Raw genomic sequence first — 20,636 nt, 5'->3', positions numbered from 1 at the left:
AGACCTACAGCCTGACCAGCCTCTCTCTGTGTAATGAGATTCAGATAATGGCCACATTCAAACACCATAAACCTGGGCGCCATGCGAAATAACAGCTTATCAAGAATGAGCAGCACACTGGCACATCCTGCCTGATCATTCCTACTGTTTGTTTATTGTGACCTCTCAATCCATCAGGGAGCCAGATCCCTGGTCTGTTTTCTTCCTGCCAAGCCTGAGAATTAACTAGACAACACACACAATTCTCTGGATTGTTAAGGAGACACAAGTGATACAGCTTCATAATAAACAAGCACATCCTAAGAGCAGGATCACAATTAGTTTGCACCCACCAGCTTGCTGGTTTGTCCTCTATAAACCAGAACTCTCTTCAGTTGCAACTTGTTGCTATGTCCAATGACAATGTTCTTTATAATTACAGTATTAAGGACTTTAAAACTATTTTTTTCTTTTGCAAAGCAACACCACGTATAATAAGAGCACAAGACAGCCTTAAGTAAATAACCCCTTCCTAAAAATCTTTCAATACTGTTGACATGAACAGATAATGTAAGTCACATTTTCAGTTACTTCTATAAACTTGCAAGTGTATTTTAACTGTTTAAACACCTGTACTTCACTTTTTTAAAATTTTAACGCTTTTATGAGTGCTCTCTTTAAAAGTAGTTTGCAAATGCTTCATGCCAAGAATGTCAGAGAATAAAGTACAGATTATTTAAAAAGAGAATGCAGTGGGTGATTGCTCTCAAAATATTATTCGTCTTTTATCACAGTGCCATTAAACACTTCTAATTTTTGCCTAATTTCTAACAAAAGTATCACTTCATGCACGAAGTGTCCTTTCACCCACAAAAGCTTATACCATAATACATACATTAGTCTTTAAGGTGCCACAAGACTCTTCGCTTTTTCCATTTCTGTTGCTATCTTTTAATATTTTTGCAGGCTCTTTTCACAGTTCTGCAATTTTCCAAACAGGTAATTGGAAGAGCCAAACTATCAACAGATACTTTAACTCTGACTGACAGTGATGATACTTGGTAATATTATCTTGTCCAGCTGAATATAACCCAAGAAATTTCATTCATGACTTACAACTAAGCTAAAGCATAAACAGCATGTGCTTAAAACAAGCACTTTGGAAATATGAAAGTACCTTTCTAATTTTCCACTTTCTGCCTACTTTATTATATTGCCAATGCAATCCTATGGATATTTTCATGGGAGTAAAGCCTATTTGCTTCAAAAGGCTTCAGTCCTAGGTAAGTGTGCACATGATTGTGGCCTGAGTATGTAACATAAACCTGAATGACCAAAGTGATATATCTAACATGTAATTAATTTATACACACTCACTTTGAGGGCATGTCCACATAGTGGAGATTTTGCTAGAATGAGCAGTCAAACCACCTCATGAATTCTGTAGCATGGCAGTATCTCAGAAGATCCAGGTGGAAGCTTTGGAAATCATTTGCACAATAATGCTGGAATCTACATGTTAGCAAGAACTCACATCATGCTATATGCCCTCTCATTTTTGAGGTACAATCTCAAACTCTCAGCCGTTCAGAATACGAATAGATTCAACAGACTCACTGCATAACCATTAGCCTAGACCATCAAGATTTTAGCTGTGCTCTGAGCAACACCTGAAGTTGAACACACTGGTTCATGAGCCTGGTATAAGTTAAGTAGCCAGTTGGTCCAATAAAAGTTTATTTCATTTTCCTGTACTCATTCATCTGGAGCAAAATGGCTACAAAACATGCTGGCTCAAAGTAATAAAGCAAAAGAACAAAAACTATAAGCAATGGTTGCTAACTGAAAAGAAAAAAAAACCTGCTTAGGAAAGCAGTACTATTTTTAAATCTCTCAGAGGATGGCAAAATAAAGAGTACAGCAAAATTAAAAGCTTTACTTAACAGTCTCATTACCCTTTTACAATAGGATCATGTTTTTGGCATAAAAACATTCAGCTTATAGACAGTTAACCTCTTTGTGTTTGTTTAGCAGACAAATGATTTGGTAAGGTTTCCTTAGCAATACGTCTACACTGCACTTCTAATGCTCTACAAAATGTGAAGCTCAAAGCCTAAATTTAATGAAATGAGGGGAAAATGCTTCGAACTTTAACACTATATATTTTTTTAAAAAACCAAAAATTTACAGATAGAGAATTTTAAGTATTCTAGAATTTTTCATAGATTTTGTTCTATCCTATTACCTAACCAGGTGCGAAACAACCTCATGTATATAAGTACGATAAGGTGCTAACCGTGACAAATGCAAGTTCACTGAACTTAACAAAAGGCAGTTCTATGAACACGCTGACGTCAATTTCTCTGTATCTCTCTTGGCCAGGCCACATGCTTCCGTTTTCCTTTTCCTTTAAAGCATGATAAAAGGATGCAGATTTCTGAAAAGGGGGCTCCCGGACAAACACACTATGTATTTAAAGTTGTTGAGGTCAGTGAAGTGCATTTCAGCAACGTCCAAGGGTTAACTCAAAACTGGAATTTAACAGCAGATGGGATGCCTTTACTTCACATACAATAAAACGGGTGCAAAACCACTTTAAACTATTACTTGTAACCTTTTGGTCCAAATACATAAAATGTGCATTATTTACAGCATTTCACTCGTTTTTCAAATGCAATGCTTTAAAACACATTATAAAGCACCTTAGTAAAAATATTCTACAGGTAAAAGTATCTAAGTAGGAAAACCCTAACCATACCACAGCTCACTATTTGAGTCATAATATGGATTCACCAGTAGTTATTTAAAATACAAAGAATCAATGGAACAATTATACAGAATTCACTATTTGTTTTATATTTATGTGCAGGCAAAAGCCAGCTTCTTATAGAGAGTTTTCCCAACATCAGTTGGAAGTTCAGAGGATATTTTAATGAAAAATTGACTTCATTTCTGGCCTTTTGACAATATCACTATGGAATCTGAATTTTTAAATACACTGATCATCAGTTCTAGACTCTCAAAATGAAAACCCAGATTTACAAATATGGGCACGTCCAGCTGCAGCATTTCTTAGCAGAACATGATTAAACATTCCAGTGAATGTTATATGATATGAATGTACAAGAACAAAGCACAAATTTCAGCCAGTTATTAACATTATTCATATGTGTGTACAACCCAAATCTCCACTCTGAGACTAGGGAACCAAAACCTTCTCTTCCCAGGTTAGGTAAAATAAGCGTCTTGTGAATCAAAGAGCACATAAAGGAAAGTTTTCATCCTTACAGTTTCAGCTATACTTGCTATATGGTTAGCTTCTGTAATTATGGGTAGGCGTCTTCAAATGTAGAGTAGTAACCTCCTGTGTGAATATTAAAACAAACTGAAGCCTATACTTTTGAATTATCACCATTATCTAGACAGTAGCTATCTTCTTTGAGCAATCCATAGTACATTCTATTGCGCTCAAGAATGAAGTGTCTCAGCTGATTTATCAGCAACTTAGAGGAGTTGGTGCTGAGAATAAGGATGTGGCCACAAGGTTTAGTCCCTTAACCTGAAAAGATGCATTGTTCTTAGTTCGACTTAGGATAGATCTTTTCATAAAAAAAGTTTTGTGCCAGAATATATAATTCTCCATCTTTTTCCCGAACTGCATGTGCTCTGACAAACTGAAATTGCTCCAGTGCAAATTCATAGAACTCATTCTCCATTTTCCATATTTCAGATTGCTGCAGCTTTGCAATGGTTTCTTTTGTGGGGAGTTTTTTCTCTGTTGTCTTCCTAAGATGAGACTTCTTGCCTAAAAGCAAAATATACAGTGTTAATTTCACTTTGATTTACATCCTGAATATTCCCCAAAGTACACAACACAGACCAAAAAGTTTGTATGTACTCTTTAGTCAGCAGAATTCCAAATGGGTACATAAAGTGACATAACTTGGGCCAGGATTTATTAAGCCTTTGGGATGGAGAGACTGGAAGCCCAGCAGTAAGTATAAATGCATTAGCATTAGTGAACTCTCACAGTGCACATTCCTCCCACTGCTTAAAGGGCTTAATTACTGAAACCATAAAGAGGAAGTGTTTGCATAGGGAACTGCATTTCCTCATCACATTCATTTAAGGTATCTGTTTCAATCATGATTAATGCCTATTTAGAAATTCAGTACTATTGATAATAAAGTTAATAAAAACACAGACCACATAACAATTGGACAATTTGTTTTACAGAATTCACAGCATGGGAAGAAGTATGACATCCCAGCCATTTATTGTAAGCATATACCATTAACAATAAGCTTACAATATAAACTTATATTGTATATACTCTTCCTCTATCGAAGGGCTTCTTAAAGTTCCAGCAGTCTCTAGCAACTGAGAAAAAGAATCCAGACAGGAAGTACTTCCACTGCCATACTTGCTTTATCTTGAATACTGATCCAACAACCCATACAAATATACTGAGAATCCAGCTACTCATCAGAGTAAGTGCATTTACTAAGGCAGGGCTATCTCCTGATTTGCCAAACATGGGCAAAGGTAGCACCTATCACTGATCATTCAACCATGTGTTTGATAGTCAGAAGGTTTGGTAGATAAATCATATCTGATCCAAAAATTATTTGAAGGAGTTGGATTTGGCTTATTGATATCCTTCCATCCAGCAACACACAGAACTATTTGTTCACTGAAAGACTACATATCCACCTCAGAAATAAAACTTGGGAATAACTAGCTACAAATAGTGAATTATTTTAACTTCATTCCCCTTTCTAATAATGACAGTATAACTATATTACGCTCTGATTGTAATTTAACAAGGGATAACTTGATTCATTTACTATGTTAATTGGCATGTTTCAGTTATTTTTAAATATCGTAGAGAAGCAATACGTTTCAAAGGCCGGTTTATACTATGCTTCTCCCTCTGTTCTGGGTAATGAGATGACAAAAAGGTGGATAGGAAGGGTCTGTGTTTTGTACCATCACAACAATGGTTTGTTGCAGTCAGAATTTTTAAAAGTAACTATTCTACCTTTGCAAAATAATTATTTTTGTAACAAAAGTAAGTAGTTATTAATGAGGAACAGCAATTACTTTGACAAATGTAACTGTGACAGTAACTAACTAAAATGGGTTTGAACTCTAGTTATTTTAAAAACAGCTTTCAAGGCTCTGCTCAAAATGTGGTGAATCTGACTGGTATTTGGAGCCCAACAAGGTCATGACAGAACTGTTTTGTTTTTCAGTTATATACAAAGAGAAAAACAAAGAACACATGCACACGCCAAGTACCAAAAGATGAAACAGTCAATGCAATTTCATGTATCTTTTGGGAGAGTGTCTTTGAACCCCCCCCCCCCCCAACACACACACACTTTCTTAGAAAAGAAGCTTATTCATGCAAGAGTAGGCAACTTGTAGTTCTGTAGATTTTGTTAGATTGTAACTCCTAAGAAGCCAGTATAGTTAATAGTGAGGGATGATAGTTTAAAAACTTCTGGAGTGCCACAATCTGACTCCTTAATCCTAAAGAATAGAGATTTAAAAAGACTAAGGTTGACCTAGTGTATAGTTAAATACCTGTGCGATATAATTCTGTAGCACCCCTGAAAAAACGGGGCAAAGCTGCCTCCAGCAACATAATAAAGTCTTCAAGCTCTTCAGTAACTCCCACTAGGAAATATTCATTAATCAAGTTGTATTTGGCTTGTTCCAAAGCCCATCTGCTTCCCACATTCCTAAAACGATAAAAAGTAATTACAGGAAGGTTTTGATGTCTGCCAAGAATTTTGGTTCCCTTCATTTAGATATTCTCACACCAGGCTAAAAGAATGGCTTGGCTGTTATCTTTGCACAGGCAAGAAAACAAAGTTTCAGCCACACACATTTTTAATTTCCTTTCCTTTCCCCCCTATTTCCCACTTTTTGCTCTCTTCATTGCCTAGGTTAGATGTCAAAAGATTTATGGTTCTGATTTCTAATGTCTTGATAGCACTAATGCCTTTTTCAAGTCTCTTGTGAAACAATTCAATGAGGAAAGTTTCGCCGTTATACCTAAGTTTTCAAGAGTATCTTAGACATAGCATAAAAACAGAAAAAGATACATTTCAACCTTGCACAGATCTTCAGTAATATGTAAGTAATATTTGCATTTGAGCAAGACTGAACGGAGAAAGAAGAAGAAGAATTTCAGACTTCTGGAACATTTAAACATTTATATATTACATATTTCATAAGCACTTGCTCATGCTTTCTGTCAAGAACAATCATCCATTTATTTCTAACACAGAAACATAGTGCAGGGAATTTGTCATACCTGAAGTGGCCTTCAAACTCAATATGTTACTGACGGTATTATTTTAATTAAAAAAAGCATCTCACTCTTTTGTTCTCCTGCTGTCAGGAGTGTAACAATTTGATCTGAACTTCTGCATATGACAACTCAAATTCTAAGCTTCAATTTCCTGAGAATGTCCAGAAAATGCTTCAGCTGTGGTGGACACACACATCCATCCATAGTAACTGCTATAAATGCTATTTCCTTAGCTAAAAATAAGAGTGTAGCTACAGCTTTTGCCTTTTTATTTTTTCCTGTTTATATTATGCATAACAATCTGTGTCAGGAGGTGGGAAGGGTATTCCTTACACCAAGCTTTTATCCAAATTACCCAGTCATTAATACAATAGTTTTGAAAGGAAATCTATGGCTTAGTTTGGAAATGACTGTGTTCCTCTGCAGCAAGTAAAACAATTTTCTTGTAGAACTACAAAATACTCTTGTTAATTAAGGTGCAATATTTTTTCCTCAAAAAACCCTGGAGTTCTGCTATACCTTTTGGTTTGTTAAAATTCACATTAATAATACATATGATCTGCAATTTAAGCCAGCTTCATATTCTTACCAACATTCAGAGCTGTGGCCACAGAAGAATGGAATTTGAAGCCAGAGTTTCTCAGGGGCACAATCTGAGCCTCCAGCTGCTACACATTCATCAAAGGTCTGGAACAAACACAAAAACTCAAGGGTGAATGATCCATTTTCATCTTGAACTTCTTAATGTGGTTATGCTCTTGAATTAACTTGGGATACAAGTACATTACTTCACAATACATTACAAAGAGGCCTATTTTCACAAATGTGTCTGCATGTGTCAACCTTGCTGGTGTTGACTCCCACTTGTGCGGACCTTACAATGGTCATGCAAAGGGAGAAAGCCGTGCGGTGTGGCATTTGGCATGCACTACTGCTGGTGATCAAAAAGCAATTACTGCAGCAATGTTCTGTGGAAGGCATTAGGTATTCACAACTGCCTCAGAACATTGCACCCATGCCCAGGAACGATCACATACAAAGAAAACCTGGTAAAAAGCAAGCTCTCAATTCCTTTTCCCTACACACAAACACACAAGCAGACTTTTCTACAGGATGATTTTTTTTTTTGCTTTCATAAAAGCTTCCTTCTGTGAATGGAAGGATACATTTTGTTTGATTTCACCGTGCTAGCAAAATCTGCTTTTGAAAATTTCATTTAAAAAAAATATTTTATATTATCTATAGTAAGACTAAACAGTAAACAAAGACCCAAAGATATACTTTTACTTTTTTATCCCCTTGCTTTCGCCTTCGAAGTCCAGGCCTGTAATCATCACCAAAGCGCAGGAAGTAGTAATAAGAAACCAGCCGTTCTATAGGATCTCTTATGACATTGATGTATATTGGTTTCTTTTTAACACCAAATCTGAAACAGAAAAGATAATCCAGTTGACAAATCAAAGCATTTCCTGCATGATATAAAAGTGGATCTAGGGTCAAGTTTGTTTCAAAAGATGTTTCCAGTTTACCATGCAGTTGGTGGAACAATGAGAAGTAGACAATGCGTTTTATATTTCAAAGGTCTTACAATATATATGCTTTTGATATTTTTTTCAAAGACCAATCACCAAACCTTATCCTAATACATTCCATTTCAGTGCATGAGATTAATGTTTAATATTTACATGCATCCATACAGTTTATTTTGACTAATTAATATTATCAGCTGAGGCCTTGTCTGGTACTTCTGCTTCCAACAGATGCAGGCTTTCAAAACTATGCTTTGTAAGAAATAAGATAATGCAGCTGGTCCAACTACAATGGCCAGATGGGGGAAAGGATGAGGATAAGGGAGTTGCTCAAATGTCATTATGCTTTTCTAATGTCTTGATTGCTTCACAGAAATTATTGGTAAGTCTGATGCAAATTGGTAGCTGGAAAATTGATTAAATATTAGCTCAATACACTAGATTAGAAATTTTGGAAGACTGTATTGAATTCAACACCGAACCTTTCTAGAGCTATTACAAGCATTTTGGCAGTAGCCCTGCCCACTCTCCAACTGCCTTATTGGCTCTCTTTCTGCCTAAACCCACAGTTCCATGGGTGCCAAAGCATCAGCCCAGGAGCTAAGGAGAGGCAAGGCACGATGAGGAGAGGATGGGTAGGTTTGTGTGAATTCACAGATGACCACTCAAAGAACTACAGTTACAAGTAAACAACCTGCCCTTCTTCTTCATGGTCTCTGAGAATCACACAAATGGATTAGACTAGCAAGCTGTAGGAGGAGGGGATGTCATGCCACACATAAGGGCATATTGCTCCCAAACAGAATCACTGTTCATGAACCTGAGCCAAAGAACACTGAGACACAAGAATGAACAGTCTCAACCATGTGGCGACTCTGCAGAAGTCCAGCAGAGTAATTGAATACAGAGTTGTAGATGGAACAACAACAACCACTCTAGCTCAAGAGCTATTCACACAGGCAGAAAAACTGCCTGCTACCTTGTATGTTGCACAGACAGTTGCTTAACCCCAGCAAGAGATACACTTTGGAGGTATTGGCCATGCCTACTCTGTATATATGAGTCAAAGAAGAAATAACTCTGGTTGGGAATGCCCTAAAATATCCAAACAGTTAAAGAAAATTGGAAGAGAAATATCTTGCCTGACATGGGCAGAAAACAAGACCATCAATAAAAATAAACCTAAGGCCTAGACAAGCAGATGTCAGACTCCTCACAAAATGTATAGCATTACAGCTTTGTTGGCAACAGTGACCTCCAACAGAAAGCTATCCAGCAAGTACTGGATGTGAAAGCAGAAGAAACTATCAACTGGAAATTCTTATTAAACTAGTAGGAAAGTACTGAAAACACAAGAAGGTATTGTGTACAAAAGCTTCTTGGTCCAATATGAAAAATGCACTACAACTTGAAAGGTTAAGAAACTTGCAGCAATGTAAAAATGTACAACTCATGGTTTCAACAATCAAAAAGGGCTTGCCAAACTCTCAGAAAAGTGAAGGTACAGCTATAAAGAGATGTTTAATGTAGGACAGGGACGGTCACACGATAAAGCTACATGAAATCAGTATATAAGATATGGTGGCATCAACAGACAGATCCTACAAAACCCAAAAGTACTTTAAGGACTAAATGTCCTTATTAACATACAGAATGAGGCAAACAAAATCTGAGCTCAAAAGTGTGACCAGCAGAGAGATTCTCCACACAACAGATATGATTAATTGAACGGTTCAACAATACATCTCATCCACAGTGACTCTAAACAGCGTGGATCTGGAGAAGACCTTCAGTAAGAAATTCTGAAATTATGCTCAAGAGGCATAACTCAATCACCTGGTCATCGGAAAAGAGGAAATAGTACCTCACTCAGTGCCATCAAAGTGCAGTCAATACACTGGCGAAAGATCAGGAAACAGTGAGAGGAGTATGAGATAGAACTTGTGTGCAAAATAGGACATGCTACACTTAAAAAGCGTAATGTTCCAGGATGGCCAGCAGGAACATGTATAGCAGTGGATCCTGTGTTGGATATAACCATGCCCAAAAAGGGGTGTTAGGACTTTTCATGACGAGCTAGCTAGAGCAGGTAGGCAACCTTTTTGGCCGGGGGCCGGGTTAGGCCCTCAGACACTGGGGGGGGGGCGAAGGGGGGAGCTTCTACCCTCCGGGGGTTGGCCGCATGCCGGGGGGTGGAGCTTCACCTCCTGGGGGGGACTGTATGCCGGGGGTGGAGCTTCCACCCTCTGCGGGGCGGTCGGCGGCTTCTTGCTGCTTCTCTGCTCCCTTTCCAACCTCCCTGTCTGAGAGACGCTAGAAGGGGGGATTGGGAGAGGGGGTGACAGGCGCGCCCTGCTCCTCCTGCCCTTCCATGGTCCAGCTGCCTCTCAAAGAAACCAGTAAGGCCATGAGGGCAGGAGCAAACAGGCGCGCAGCCCCTGCTCCTGTCCTCGGGCTTTGCCAGGCCTGAGGTGTCTCCGAAGGACACCTCAGGGCTGCCAAAGCCCGCGGGGGAGGAGGGTGTGCCTGCCCTCTCCTCCTTGGCCCCTTCCTCGGCCAAACGGCTCAAGGAGCCCTTTCAGCCAAAGGGGACGGCGAAACTACTCCATGTTAAAGCAGACCTTTTCGCATTGAAGACTGAAAATCACACGAAATGCACTTTGAAAGTCACACTGTTCACCTTCAGAAAGAGTGCATATCTCTAAAACTGACATGTCATCATCATCACTACCACTCTCATTGTAAAAACAGGCCTTTAGCATTGAAAGCACTGAAAATACACAAAAATGCATTGGAAGTCACAATGTCTCACCTGCAGAAAAGAATAAGTCTATCTTCTCTCCTTTCCTGCTCGTTCCTTTCTCTTCCTTTCCTTGCTTCATCTTCCTCCTCCCTTCCTCCTTCTTCTTCCTTCTCTCTTCTCCTCTTTTCATCCTTTCTCCTTCCTCCCCTCTGCTCTTCCTTCCTCCTTCTTCCCCAGGGCTTCCCCCGCCCCTTGGGAGGCCAAAGGCTGTCCAGGGGCGGGGGAAAGGAGTGCTCCGGCGGCCCCAGGGCTTCCCGCCCCCCTGGGAGGCCGAAGGACGTCCCGGGGGCGGGGAAAGGAGCGCTCCGGGGCCCAAATCGGCGGCAATCGGCGGCGGTTTGGTCTAGGGCCGCTCCTACGGTCCCGCGGGCTGGATCCGGCCGCGGCCATAGGTTGCCAAGCCTGAGCTAGAGGGTCAAAGCATGATATAGAAGAATGCATATAAAGGTTTTCTCCAAAGAGAGCTGTACTTAGATTTGATGGGTAAAGCAAACAGTATACCAAGATGGTATAGTGCCGACGAAATCATGAATGAATCACAGAATCAAAAGTTAGAGAATTATAAGTTGGAGAGAAACCTGAAGAGATACCAAGTCCCACTCCATGCCTTTGTAGAAATACACATCACAGCAATCCTGACAGAAGGCTGTAACCCTCCGTGAAAGACCTCTAAGAAGAGAGTCCACCACATGGTGAGAGTGTGCTGCACTGCCGACCCCTGTTGCTGTCGAAGTTCCTCCTAATGTTTAGGTGGAATCTTTTAGTGTAACGAATCCATTGCCCATGCATTATCCTCAGGAGCAGCAGAACAAGAGTGCTCCTCCTCATACAATTACCTTTGATGAGGCCAGCAGAAGAGGGATTCCTGGCAATAAACAGTGAAGTCCTGATATCTGTAGAGCAGCTGACTCTGAATCGACCAAGTTCCAGCAAGTAGTCGGCCAGCATGAGCAAAAACTTTAGAAACCATAAAACCATATAGGATTAATATCCTGAACTAACAATCATGGCTTGAGAATGCATGTGTGTGTGTGTGTGGTGTGTTATTATTATTATATTACACCTTTATTTATGAAGCGCTGTAAATTTACACAGCGTGTACATGCAATCCTTTTAGTTAGACGGTTCCCTGCCTAGGATTACAATCTAAAAGACATGCACAGAAGGAGAAGGAGAGTGGTGACGGGAAAGGGTAAGAGGTCCAGCAGTTCCTCTCAACCTCCGAGGCCTGGACCAAGGCAGATGGACTGAAGGGAGGGCTTGCTTCAAAATGGAAGGTTAATCTTATCCAGGGAAAATACATACTCACAAGTAGGATATGCATATCAGTAATAGCAATACAGGAAATGGATCAATAAACAGCCACAAACAGAACATCAGATAGTAAGCGACATTATTGCAATGCCTGGGAAGTTCTCTGAATAGGATGGTTTATATTAAATAATAGGATGGTTGTGTATAATCAGTCACGTTACTAATATTATTATATATTATAAACATTATACGTGGTGCCTCGGGTTACGAAATAATTCGTTCCGCCCTCCCTTCGTAACGCGAAAATTTCGTAAACCGAAATAGCTTTCCGTTAGCGATGAAGTATATAGATTGAATTTCGCGCCGAAATGAATTTCGTAACCGAAAACAGTTTTTGCCAATCCAACTTTTTCGTATCCCGAAATTTCGTACCCGCGTTTCGTATCCCGAGGTACCACTGTATTATATATTATATATAGGATGGTTTATATTATATATAATAGGATGGTTATAAATAATCAGTCACGTACCTATATTTCAAAGGAACACATGAACTGTGTCAAAATATGTAGGGACATTGTCCTGCCCTTCTATGGTGGTCTCAAAAGGCTGCAGCAACTCAGGGGGTAGGCAACCGTTTTGAGCCGGGGGCGGGTTGCTGTCCCTCAGACAACTGGGGGCCGAAGCCAACAAAAAAAAAATAATTAAATCATTTTTTAAAATTTAAATGAATAAATAAACCAGGACAAATGTAGGACAACATTTTCAAATGGTGGACACTTTTTTAAAAAAGTGCAGGACACGCAAAAAAATTTGCTGATTTTAAAAAAAAGTAATATAAATGCAGTTTTGAGGTGTCATTAGACAATTGCCCCCCTTGCCTGCACGCGAAGGCCAAGGCCCGCGGCAATCGGCGGCAGGACCGGGTGGGGCCGGTCCCAGGCCTCGCCGGGCCGCATCCGGCCCGCAGGCTGCCTACCCCTGAGCAAGCTAACCATCAAACAAAGAGATAGTCCATTTGCATGGGAAAATTGTAACAGGACCCCACATTGCCATGAACAGCACAAGAGAAAGGCAAATCAAAATGCAAGGCAAATCAAAATCCCACCATGTGGAGCTCCTGGATACCCCTGAGCAAGTGTCATGTCAGGGCAAGTGACTCAGAAGAGCACCAAACTTCCCATTTGGGAAGGAACCTCAAGCAGGATAGGAATGTGCAGAAAATGCATAGAGACAATATAGGATGATGTGTGATGACCAGAAAAAACACAGCCACCTCATCAAATAACACTGTGTGACAGAGATGTCACCATCAGTACCTCCAAAGTACCTCTCAGGACCAAGAAAACTCTGTTAATGACATATAGTACTGAGATATATATGAGACTAAAGGAAAAGTCGCCAAACATCTCTATATAAGGACTATCTGAAATTTTTTTTACATTGCCTCCATATAGAGTGAGGGATAGCCCAAACAGTGGTCTTCAGTAGTGAGGAACTAACCAGCTGTGTTGCTCTTGGGGAAGTGGAAATATATCAACTACAATCTCTGGTACAGATGGTGATCATGTACGGCTAAAAGGAAATACTGAATGAGTAGTCCTCCACATGGAAATACTGAAACTGTATGGTTCCTCTGTAAGGGTACGGATTGTACTTACATCGGGTGTAAGTATAGATGATGGACTATATTAGTTAGAAAACCAATGGGTTATATCCTTCCTTTCTGAGGGAAAGTGGAGGAGTGAAATGGTTATCTGTTCATGCAGAAAATATCAATAAGTAGCCCTCGAGATTTGAGGGAGCAATCAGCTATGTGACTCTGTACGGAGCAAGAGGTTTGTTACAATAGCAACCTTGGCCTAAGGGATCCAACATATAGAGATCAGAAGTCTCTTAGGACTCGTATATCCCATACAGAGCCATATGGAGGAGTAGATAGCAATCTCCTCAGTTTCATTTTATGGAACTAGAGATGGTATCAGTTCTCGGTAGAGGGAATAGCACATTCTGATACATCTGTATCAAGAGAATGACATGCAGCCCTTCAGTGGGAGGGGCAAAGTGCACTCCTCAGAGTAGTCTGTACAGAGCAAGCGGTGGTACCGAACCTCAGCATAGAGGGGATATAATGACCCCAGTATGTCTGCACTGTGTGTAATGGTACTGCCCCTTAGTATGGAGGGAGCAACCATGTCCTCATTCAACTGTCTTGAGTGAGTGACAGCACTGACCAGTTCTTGGTACAGAGGAATATCACATCCTCAGAGGTACAGAGAGGCTTGAGAGGCCTCGGAATCAAAGAAGCCTCAGATCCAGAGAGGCTTCTAGTACAGAGAGGTCTTAGGATAAAGAGGCCTTGGATCCAGATGATTGTACTGGCCCTCAATTGGAGGAAGCAACCATGTTTTGGAGTCATCCATATGAAGCGAGAGATAGTACCAAACCCTCGATACTGAGGCCCAACTTTGACTGGTTTCTTCTTTTCAGAGTGAAGAAATTGTACAATGACGGGCCCTTAACACATCTACCCAACAGGAATGTCACGATGGGACTGCAGCCAATGGCAATGCCAGTTTAGCTACTACCTGATGCTTCTTAGTTAGTGTAGGAATAGGTGCCATGTAAGACTGCCTGAGGGCCAACCGGTCCAACAAGTCTATGGGAATACGAGAAAAGTGAGATAGGGCAGGGAATAAGAAGCCGATGAACCTGTTAGACCATTTCCAACTGGCCAAAAGCATCAGATAGGCTTTGCTCATACGGATAGCTGTTAACCTCACCTTAGTATCACAAACCGGCCTATGCCAGCACAAAAGGCAAGGCAAACAGCCATTTAACTCCAGTTTTTACTAGATCGCCGTGCTCCTCTCAAACTACAAATGAAAGATGAAGAAATAACCACCAAAACACAGAATGATCCGGTCAAGCGGAGAATTTAAAGTCTGACAGGAAAAAAGAAACTAATGCTCCTCAGATGCTTGCAGCTGCAACAGGCAAAAAGGAAATGTGGGTTAGGTGAGAAGAGAGCCCTTAATTAGCTTACAGGTACCTCGGGATACGAAATACCCAGGTTATGAAATTTCGGGATACGAAAAAATCCATAGGGATTATTGTTTCGGGTTACGAATGTTTTTTCGGGTACGAAAAAACTTTTGGTGCTTTTTTCGGCTTTTTCCACGGAATCGCGGCTTTTCCCCATTAGCGCCTATGGCATTCGCTTACGAAGGCTTTTCGGGTTACGAAAGCGCGCCGCGTTACGAATTAATTTCGTAACCGAGCACCACTGTACTTGCTAATTGCTTACTTGCTGTTCACCGCTAGATCTTTGGAATAGCGGTATATAAATAAAACAAATTATTATTTTATTAAGGCAGTTGGCGAGTGGGCAGGGCTACCACCAAAACGCTTGTAACAGCTCTAGAAAGGTTCCGAATCTGAACTGTGCAGGATAACCCATTTGTGTGATTCACAGAGACCACAAAGAAGTTAGTTTCTCTGCTTAGTATGCTTAGAGGTCAGTGTCTTGCTTTGAGGCAGTAAAAATAAATGAAATTAAATGAAAAATCTTCAGATGGGGGCTCTTAGCAAGCCTTACAGCAGTCTCAAATCTTTACCTTTCGGGAAAATATCAACATGTAGTAGCATATAGTAACTGCAGGGAAAGCTGGATTACCATACCTTCTTTAACTATTTGTAATTGGGTGTCCAACAATTAAGTCCTGTGTTATTGCTGCTCCAATTCCCCTTGCATTTAATGATAGATCTTGTTTTGTTTCACAGTTATTTTTTGTTTTGCTGTACTGGAAAAGCCTCAATTTGGGAGAGTAAAGTATAAATGTGACCACATTAATCATAAGGTTTAACATTACAACGAAAAAGGGAGCCAACTCCTCCTGTTCCCCAAGCATAGCTATACATCCCAGAAGGCACACGGTGCTGCCTTCAGAGAGAAAGGAGGCAAATACTGTACTCTTATAGCCTATTAGCAACAAACTATACCTCCCCTCTTCACATCCATGGTAGATTTAGATGATAAGTTTCTATCACCAGCCCCTAGCCAGAGTAGGCCAAATTGTCCTTTACATTTCACGACATACATTTAGCAAAAATGTGCTTCTCATGCAATAGAGGCGATTTACATTACACAGTTATAATGCTTTAAATACACTTTAACTGCCATGCAACATCCTCTGGAATCCTGGATTTGTAATTTAGGCAACTGAATTCAGAATTCTCAGTCAGAGAGTTTCGTGCCTCACCAAATTAAAATCCCAGATTCCACAGGGTGTTGATGCATTAGTTAAATAACGGTCATGGCACTACAATTGTATAGTGTAAAAACTCCTTGCTTATACTGTTTTGGATATCTAAGGACTTCTCTCAAGATAATCGATGATGATGCTGAAGATGATGACATAGTCTAGTCTAAGTTTGCTTTCCCTAACCTGGCCATATTTTATACATCTCTCAGAATCCTCATTGCTGGGCAGGCTGGTTTGGGATGTTGGGAACTGGAATCCAAACATGTTAACACAGTCTCTGTGCGTATGTGGATATATATTCACACTAATCCAGGATTATGCCAAAAATTAAGAATCTTTGCTGAAAAACTACAACATTCAGCTTCAAGATGCAAGAGCACAAGTTTTTTCTTGTCTAATGCCAAAAGCAAACATAGCATTTTTATATTACTGCTAATGAAAAACCATAAATATAAGAAAGAAAGCAGTTGCAGGGGTTGTGATAGAATAAATCATTTAGGTGAAAGGGTAACAAACAAAAAAACAGGATCATTGTGGCCTGGAGGAAAAATATACATATGAATGAAATTTGTGGAATTGCTTAGCTGCCTTTTTGAGGCAAAACAATTTAGACTGAAAAGTTGCAGCACCTACAGAATGTTTTAACCATTACCCTATGAATAATGCATAGGATGGGAAACCACTAACCTGTGGTTCCCAGGTTATATTTCATTTTATATTTCAACACAAGATTTATCATACAACGTTTTACACTTCGAATTTGAAAAAAACAAGATAATTTTATGTTTTGGTTTCTTTTTGAGATTCAAGTTTGGCAACTATTTCTTTGTGTATAATGTTTCATATCGAAATGGTTCACCTGCTGCTGTAGCTTTCAGCACTTTTCCCAATATTGTGATTCAAGTGTAAGAAAGTTCTTTATACAGATCAGATCTTCTGATATCTCCTTTCCCCTTGTTTTATCACAACAGATGCAGCAAATAGGACTCCAGGTAAAAATAAGGAGCTCCTGTCCTCTCTGAAACTCAGTTTGGAACCAATGTTCCAGTCCATTTTTCTATCCATGGGGGATCCACTTTGGACACAACCACCCACCCACCCTATGTGGATAAGGAAAAACATGGGACTTGCCTCATGTTGTCCTTAATGGCGGGTGAAACACATGCGCAGCCGCATGGGTGCACACCCATGAACGCAATGAACTGGATGCTTCTAGTTTAGAACGTCCGATGCCTAGATTGACACATGTACTAAATAGGTTCTGAAGTCTTCGCTAGTGACTTCCAAAATTTCTTTAAACTAGACATTCAGGAAGATCCTATTCATATATGGATTATAAAAAACACATTTCAGTTAAAACCTAATTTTAACCTCTCTCAATACCTCATCAGAATGTAAGAGCCTACTGGCTATCCACACAAAGTGGCACTTAAAGAACCATTTTCTCTACTTTTTCTGATCTTACCATACTATAGCAATATTTTCCAAGAAGGAGGAAGTTGTTAACACTGGACCACGTGTAAAAATAACCATTAACCTTAAGAAGGCTCTCCTCTATGTATTTGGCATGTGGAAATAAGAGTTACTACTAAGTACAAATAACAGGCTAAATATTAAGATACAGTGCCATCATACTGTAGTGGAGTGTATTTTTTTTAAAAAGACAACATGCTCGATATTAACACTGTTCTCCCTAATTAACACCAACTTACCATAGTTGGTGGTTATCAACAGTTTAAAACCATTGGAAAATATTTAAAAATTCAAAGATTCTTTAACTACATAAAGGATTGTAATCATCAAGACAAAAACAAAGATCAGTTTCTCTGGTCAACTGTTCCTCAAGACTGCTCTGTAGCATAAAGGGGAAATAAACTAAAGCAGGGCAAAATACATGTTCAGAATTTCATGCAGTGTAATTTCTATCTTGACCTAAGAGGTCAGCAAAAACTAAACTGAGCCAGTGTTATAATTGATCTATGAACAGATGAATGACAAAGAAGTTTTAAATATAATCTATTGCTTCACAACAAAATTGTGAAATAGCTCACTTTGCAAAATCCAGGAAGATATATGTCCATGATAGAATCCTGGTTTCATCTCTTTCCAGGAAGTTACGTTCTTCACAAATCGTACCTGCAAGAAAAAGAAGAAAAATGTTTGTATTTAACCAATTTACCCCATGCACTAAATTGCAATGAAATGAAAGAAAGAAACTTACTGAGAGATGCAACTCAGTGAACAGGCAAACTCAACTTAGCTGACATATCTGTAATGATGACTTTTTGACATTATGTATAATGATGGTTCACACTAATACAGCATTTCATCATGGCTTGAATGGCCAAACAGCCCTTGCGGATTACTTGATTGAAGTACAGTGGTACCCCGGGTTACGCATTAATTCGTTCCGCCGCCGCTTTCGTAACCCGAAATACTTCGCAAGCCGAAAACCCATAGGCCATGGGGAAAAGCCGCATTCGTGTGAATAGCGCCGAAAAGCCACAAAAATTTTTCGTAACCCGAGAAACAACCTTCGTAACCCGGAACAGTTTTTTAAATGGATTTTTTTGTAACCGCGAATTTGTAAGGCGGCGCATTGTATCCCGGGGTACCACTGTATGCAATTGCTACCTCCAGCTGCTGTCAACATGCAACTAACCCTAGCTAGTACATTCATGTTGAGAGATACTGGGAATTGTAATCCAGAAACATCTAGAGGTCCATATTTGTCTACTCCCACTGAAACATGATCCTCGCAAAATCCATAAAGTGGCCTTATAAATATCCTTTATTCTAGGGATGCCATAACCTGACTGCGCCTGTGATTGTAACGGTTTTGGGGGTATGGCACGGTCAGGTCCGGTTCACTCTAAATCCCGGGTTTGGGCTCTGGCCGGCAGCCATCACGCCTAAAGGGAAAAACTCGTCCCCTGAGGCTGGCTGGCCAATGGCAGAGCAGCTGGGGCAGAGCTGTTCCAGCACCACTTGCCATTGGCCACCTCAAGGAGGAGGTGGACCCTTGGAGGGAGGAGAAGTGAGACTCTGGGCCACCAGGGGGAGGGGGGAGAAATGCCCTTTCTTAGTGCATGCGAGGGGAGGGGGAAAAAGGAGAGAGTGGTGGGTGCCCATTTTCAAAGGTTCCCCCCCCCAAGTGCACTTTCTGTGTACAGTAGAGTCTCAGTGAAGAAGCATGGGACGTCGGATTGGGGGCAAAAGTCCCTCGTCTTGCCCTCCTCCTCTTTAGTTCCCTACTTACCCTCCCTGCTTGGGTCAGGCTTCTCCTCGGCAGCTGCGTTTTCTGCAGGCTCCCTTTGGCCTGAGGAAAATGAAGCCGCCAAAGAGAGGCTGGAGCTGTCCTCCACAGTCGCCGAGTCCTCACCTTCCCCTGCTCCCTTCCCTTCCCTTCAAAGGGCTCCAAAAAGAGCCCTTTGGAGGAAAGGGGAGGTCTGGGAAGAGCAGGACCGGGCTAGTGCCCAGGTCTCTCCTCTCCTTTCCTGCCTCCCTTCCCTTCCCTTCCCTTCAAAGAGCTCCAAAGAGCCCTTTGGAGGAAAGGGGTGGTTCGGGAAGAGGAGAGTGGCTTCGGAGGACAGGCCTGGGCCAAGCACACAAGCCCCTCTAAGGAGCCTGTGTCCTCGGTCTAGGCTTGTCCTCCGTGGCCTTGGAGGACAGGCCTGGGCTGAGCACACAAGCCCCTCAGAGGAGCCTGCATCCTCGGTCTAGGCTTGTCCTCCATTTTGATCATGCCTAAGAAACATGCATTTATATTAACATTTCAAAAAATCAAATTTTTTTGTGTGTCCTCCATTTTTTATAAAAAATGTGTCCTATATTTGAAAACATTGTCCTACATTTGTCCCGGTTTGGAGGTCCTGACTTATGGCAACCCTATTTATTGCATCTGCAGGGCTGAAAAAAACCAGTTCATTTGGCTAAAGTCACCAGTCAGTGATTCCTTCAGTAAATCTGCAGGACTGAAGGCCATAATTATTGCTGTTGCCTCTGGTCAGGCCTGAGGCAAAATAATGGGGCCACGGATCTTCTGTGGCTGCCCATTCCAGTCCAAGCCATGAACTCTTTAAGATGCCAGAAAAACTTATTTATTACATTCAGTGGAAACAGGCCTGACAACCGTAACAAGATGTTGCAGTACAGAGAGTTCAGGTTTAGGCTTTTAGACCCTCAGCTGCATCTCCTGCAGCCAGTCAAGATTGTGAAACTACTGAGCATGCTTGATCTTTACTAGGCTGCTTTTAGTGTTGTTCAGCAAATGCTGACATTTCCAGGTCTGCTGATACCTCCCTTCTTCTGCATGCAAGATACTGTTTAGGCTACATAAAGACTGGGTCTCAGAGAACAGATAAATGTAAATGATGCTAAGAAAGTGTATCGCAAATAGAAGGTTTGAACCTTAAAAATCACAAGGCATTAAATATTGAAGTGGTGAATCCAAAAGCATGTTCATTAAATTTTATTAGATGCCA

At 40.6% G+C, this 20,636-nt stretch overlaps 1 protein-coding gene across 1 annotated transcript in view; it reads right to left on the bottom strand.

Annotated features, from left to right (window-relative positions):
* Nucleotides 1-1,702: 1,702 nt before the first annotated feature.
* HS2ST1 (heparan sulfate 2-O-sulfotransferase 1) overlaps nt 1,703-20,636 on the bottom strand; it is a 104,204-nt gene continuing 85,270 nt past the window's right edge. The window contains 6 exon segments of the mRNA XM_042462417.1: nt 1,703-3,784; nt 5,569-5,726; nt 6,891-6,988; nt 7,589-7,727; nt 18,204-18,219; nt 18,222-18,288. Coding sequence (XP_042318351.1) covers nt 3,558-3,784; nt 5,569-5,726; nt 6,891-6,988; nt 7,589-7,727; nt 18,204-18,219; nt 18,222-18,288 — 705 coding nt within the window. The 3' untranslated portion in view covers nt 1,703-3,557.

The sequence above is a fragment of the Sceloporus undulatus genome, chromosome 4 (assembly GCF_019175285.1).
Source record: "Sceloporus undulatus isolate JIND9_A2432 ecotype Alabama chromosome 4, SceUnd_v1.1, whole genome shotgun sequence".
Lineage (NCBI taxonomy): Eukaryota > Metazoa > Chordata > Lepidosauria > Squamata > Phrynosomatidae > Sceloporus > Sceloporus undulatus.
Note: the sequence above shows the minus strand (reverse complement) of the source record. Positions and strands in the feature narration are given on the sequence as shown.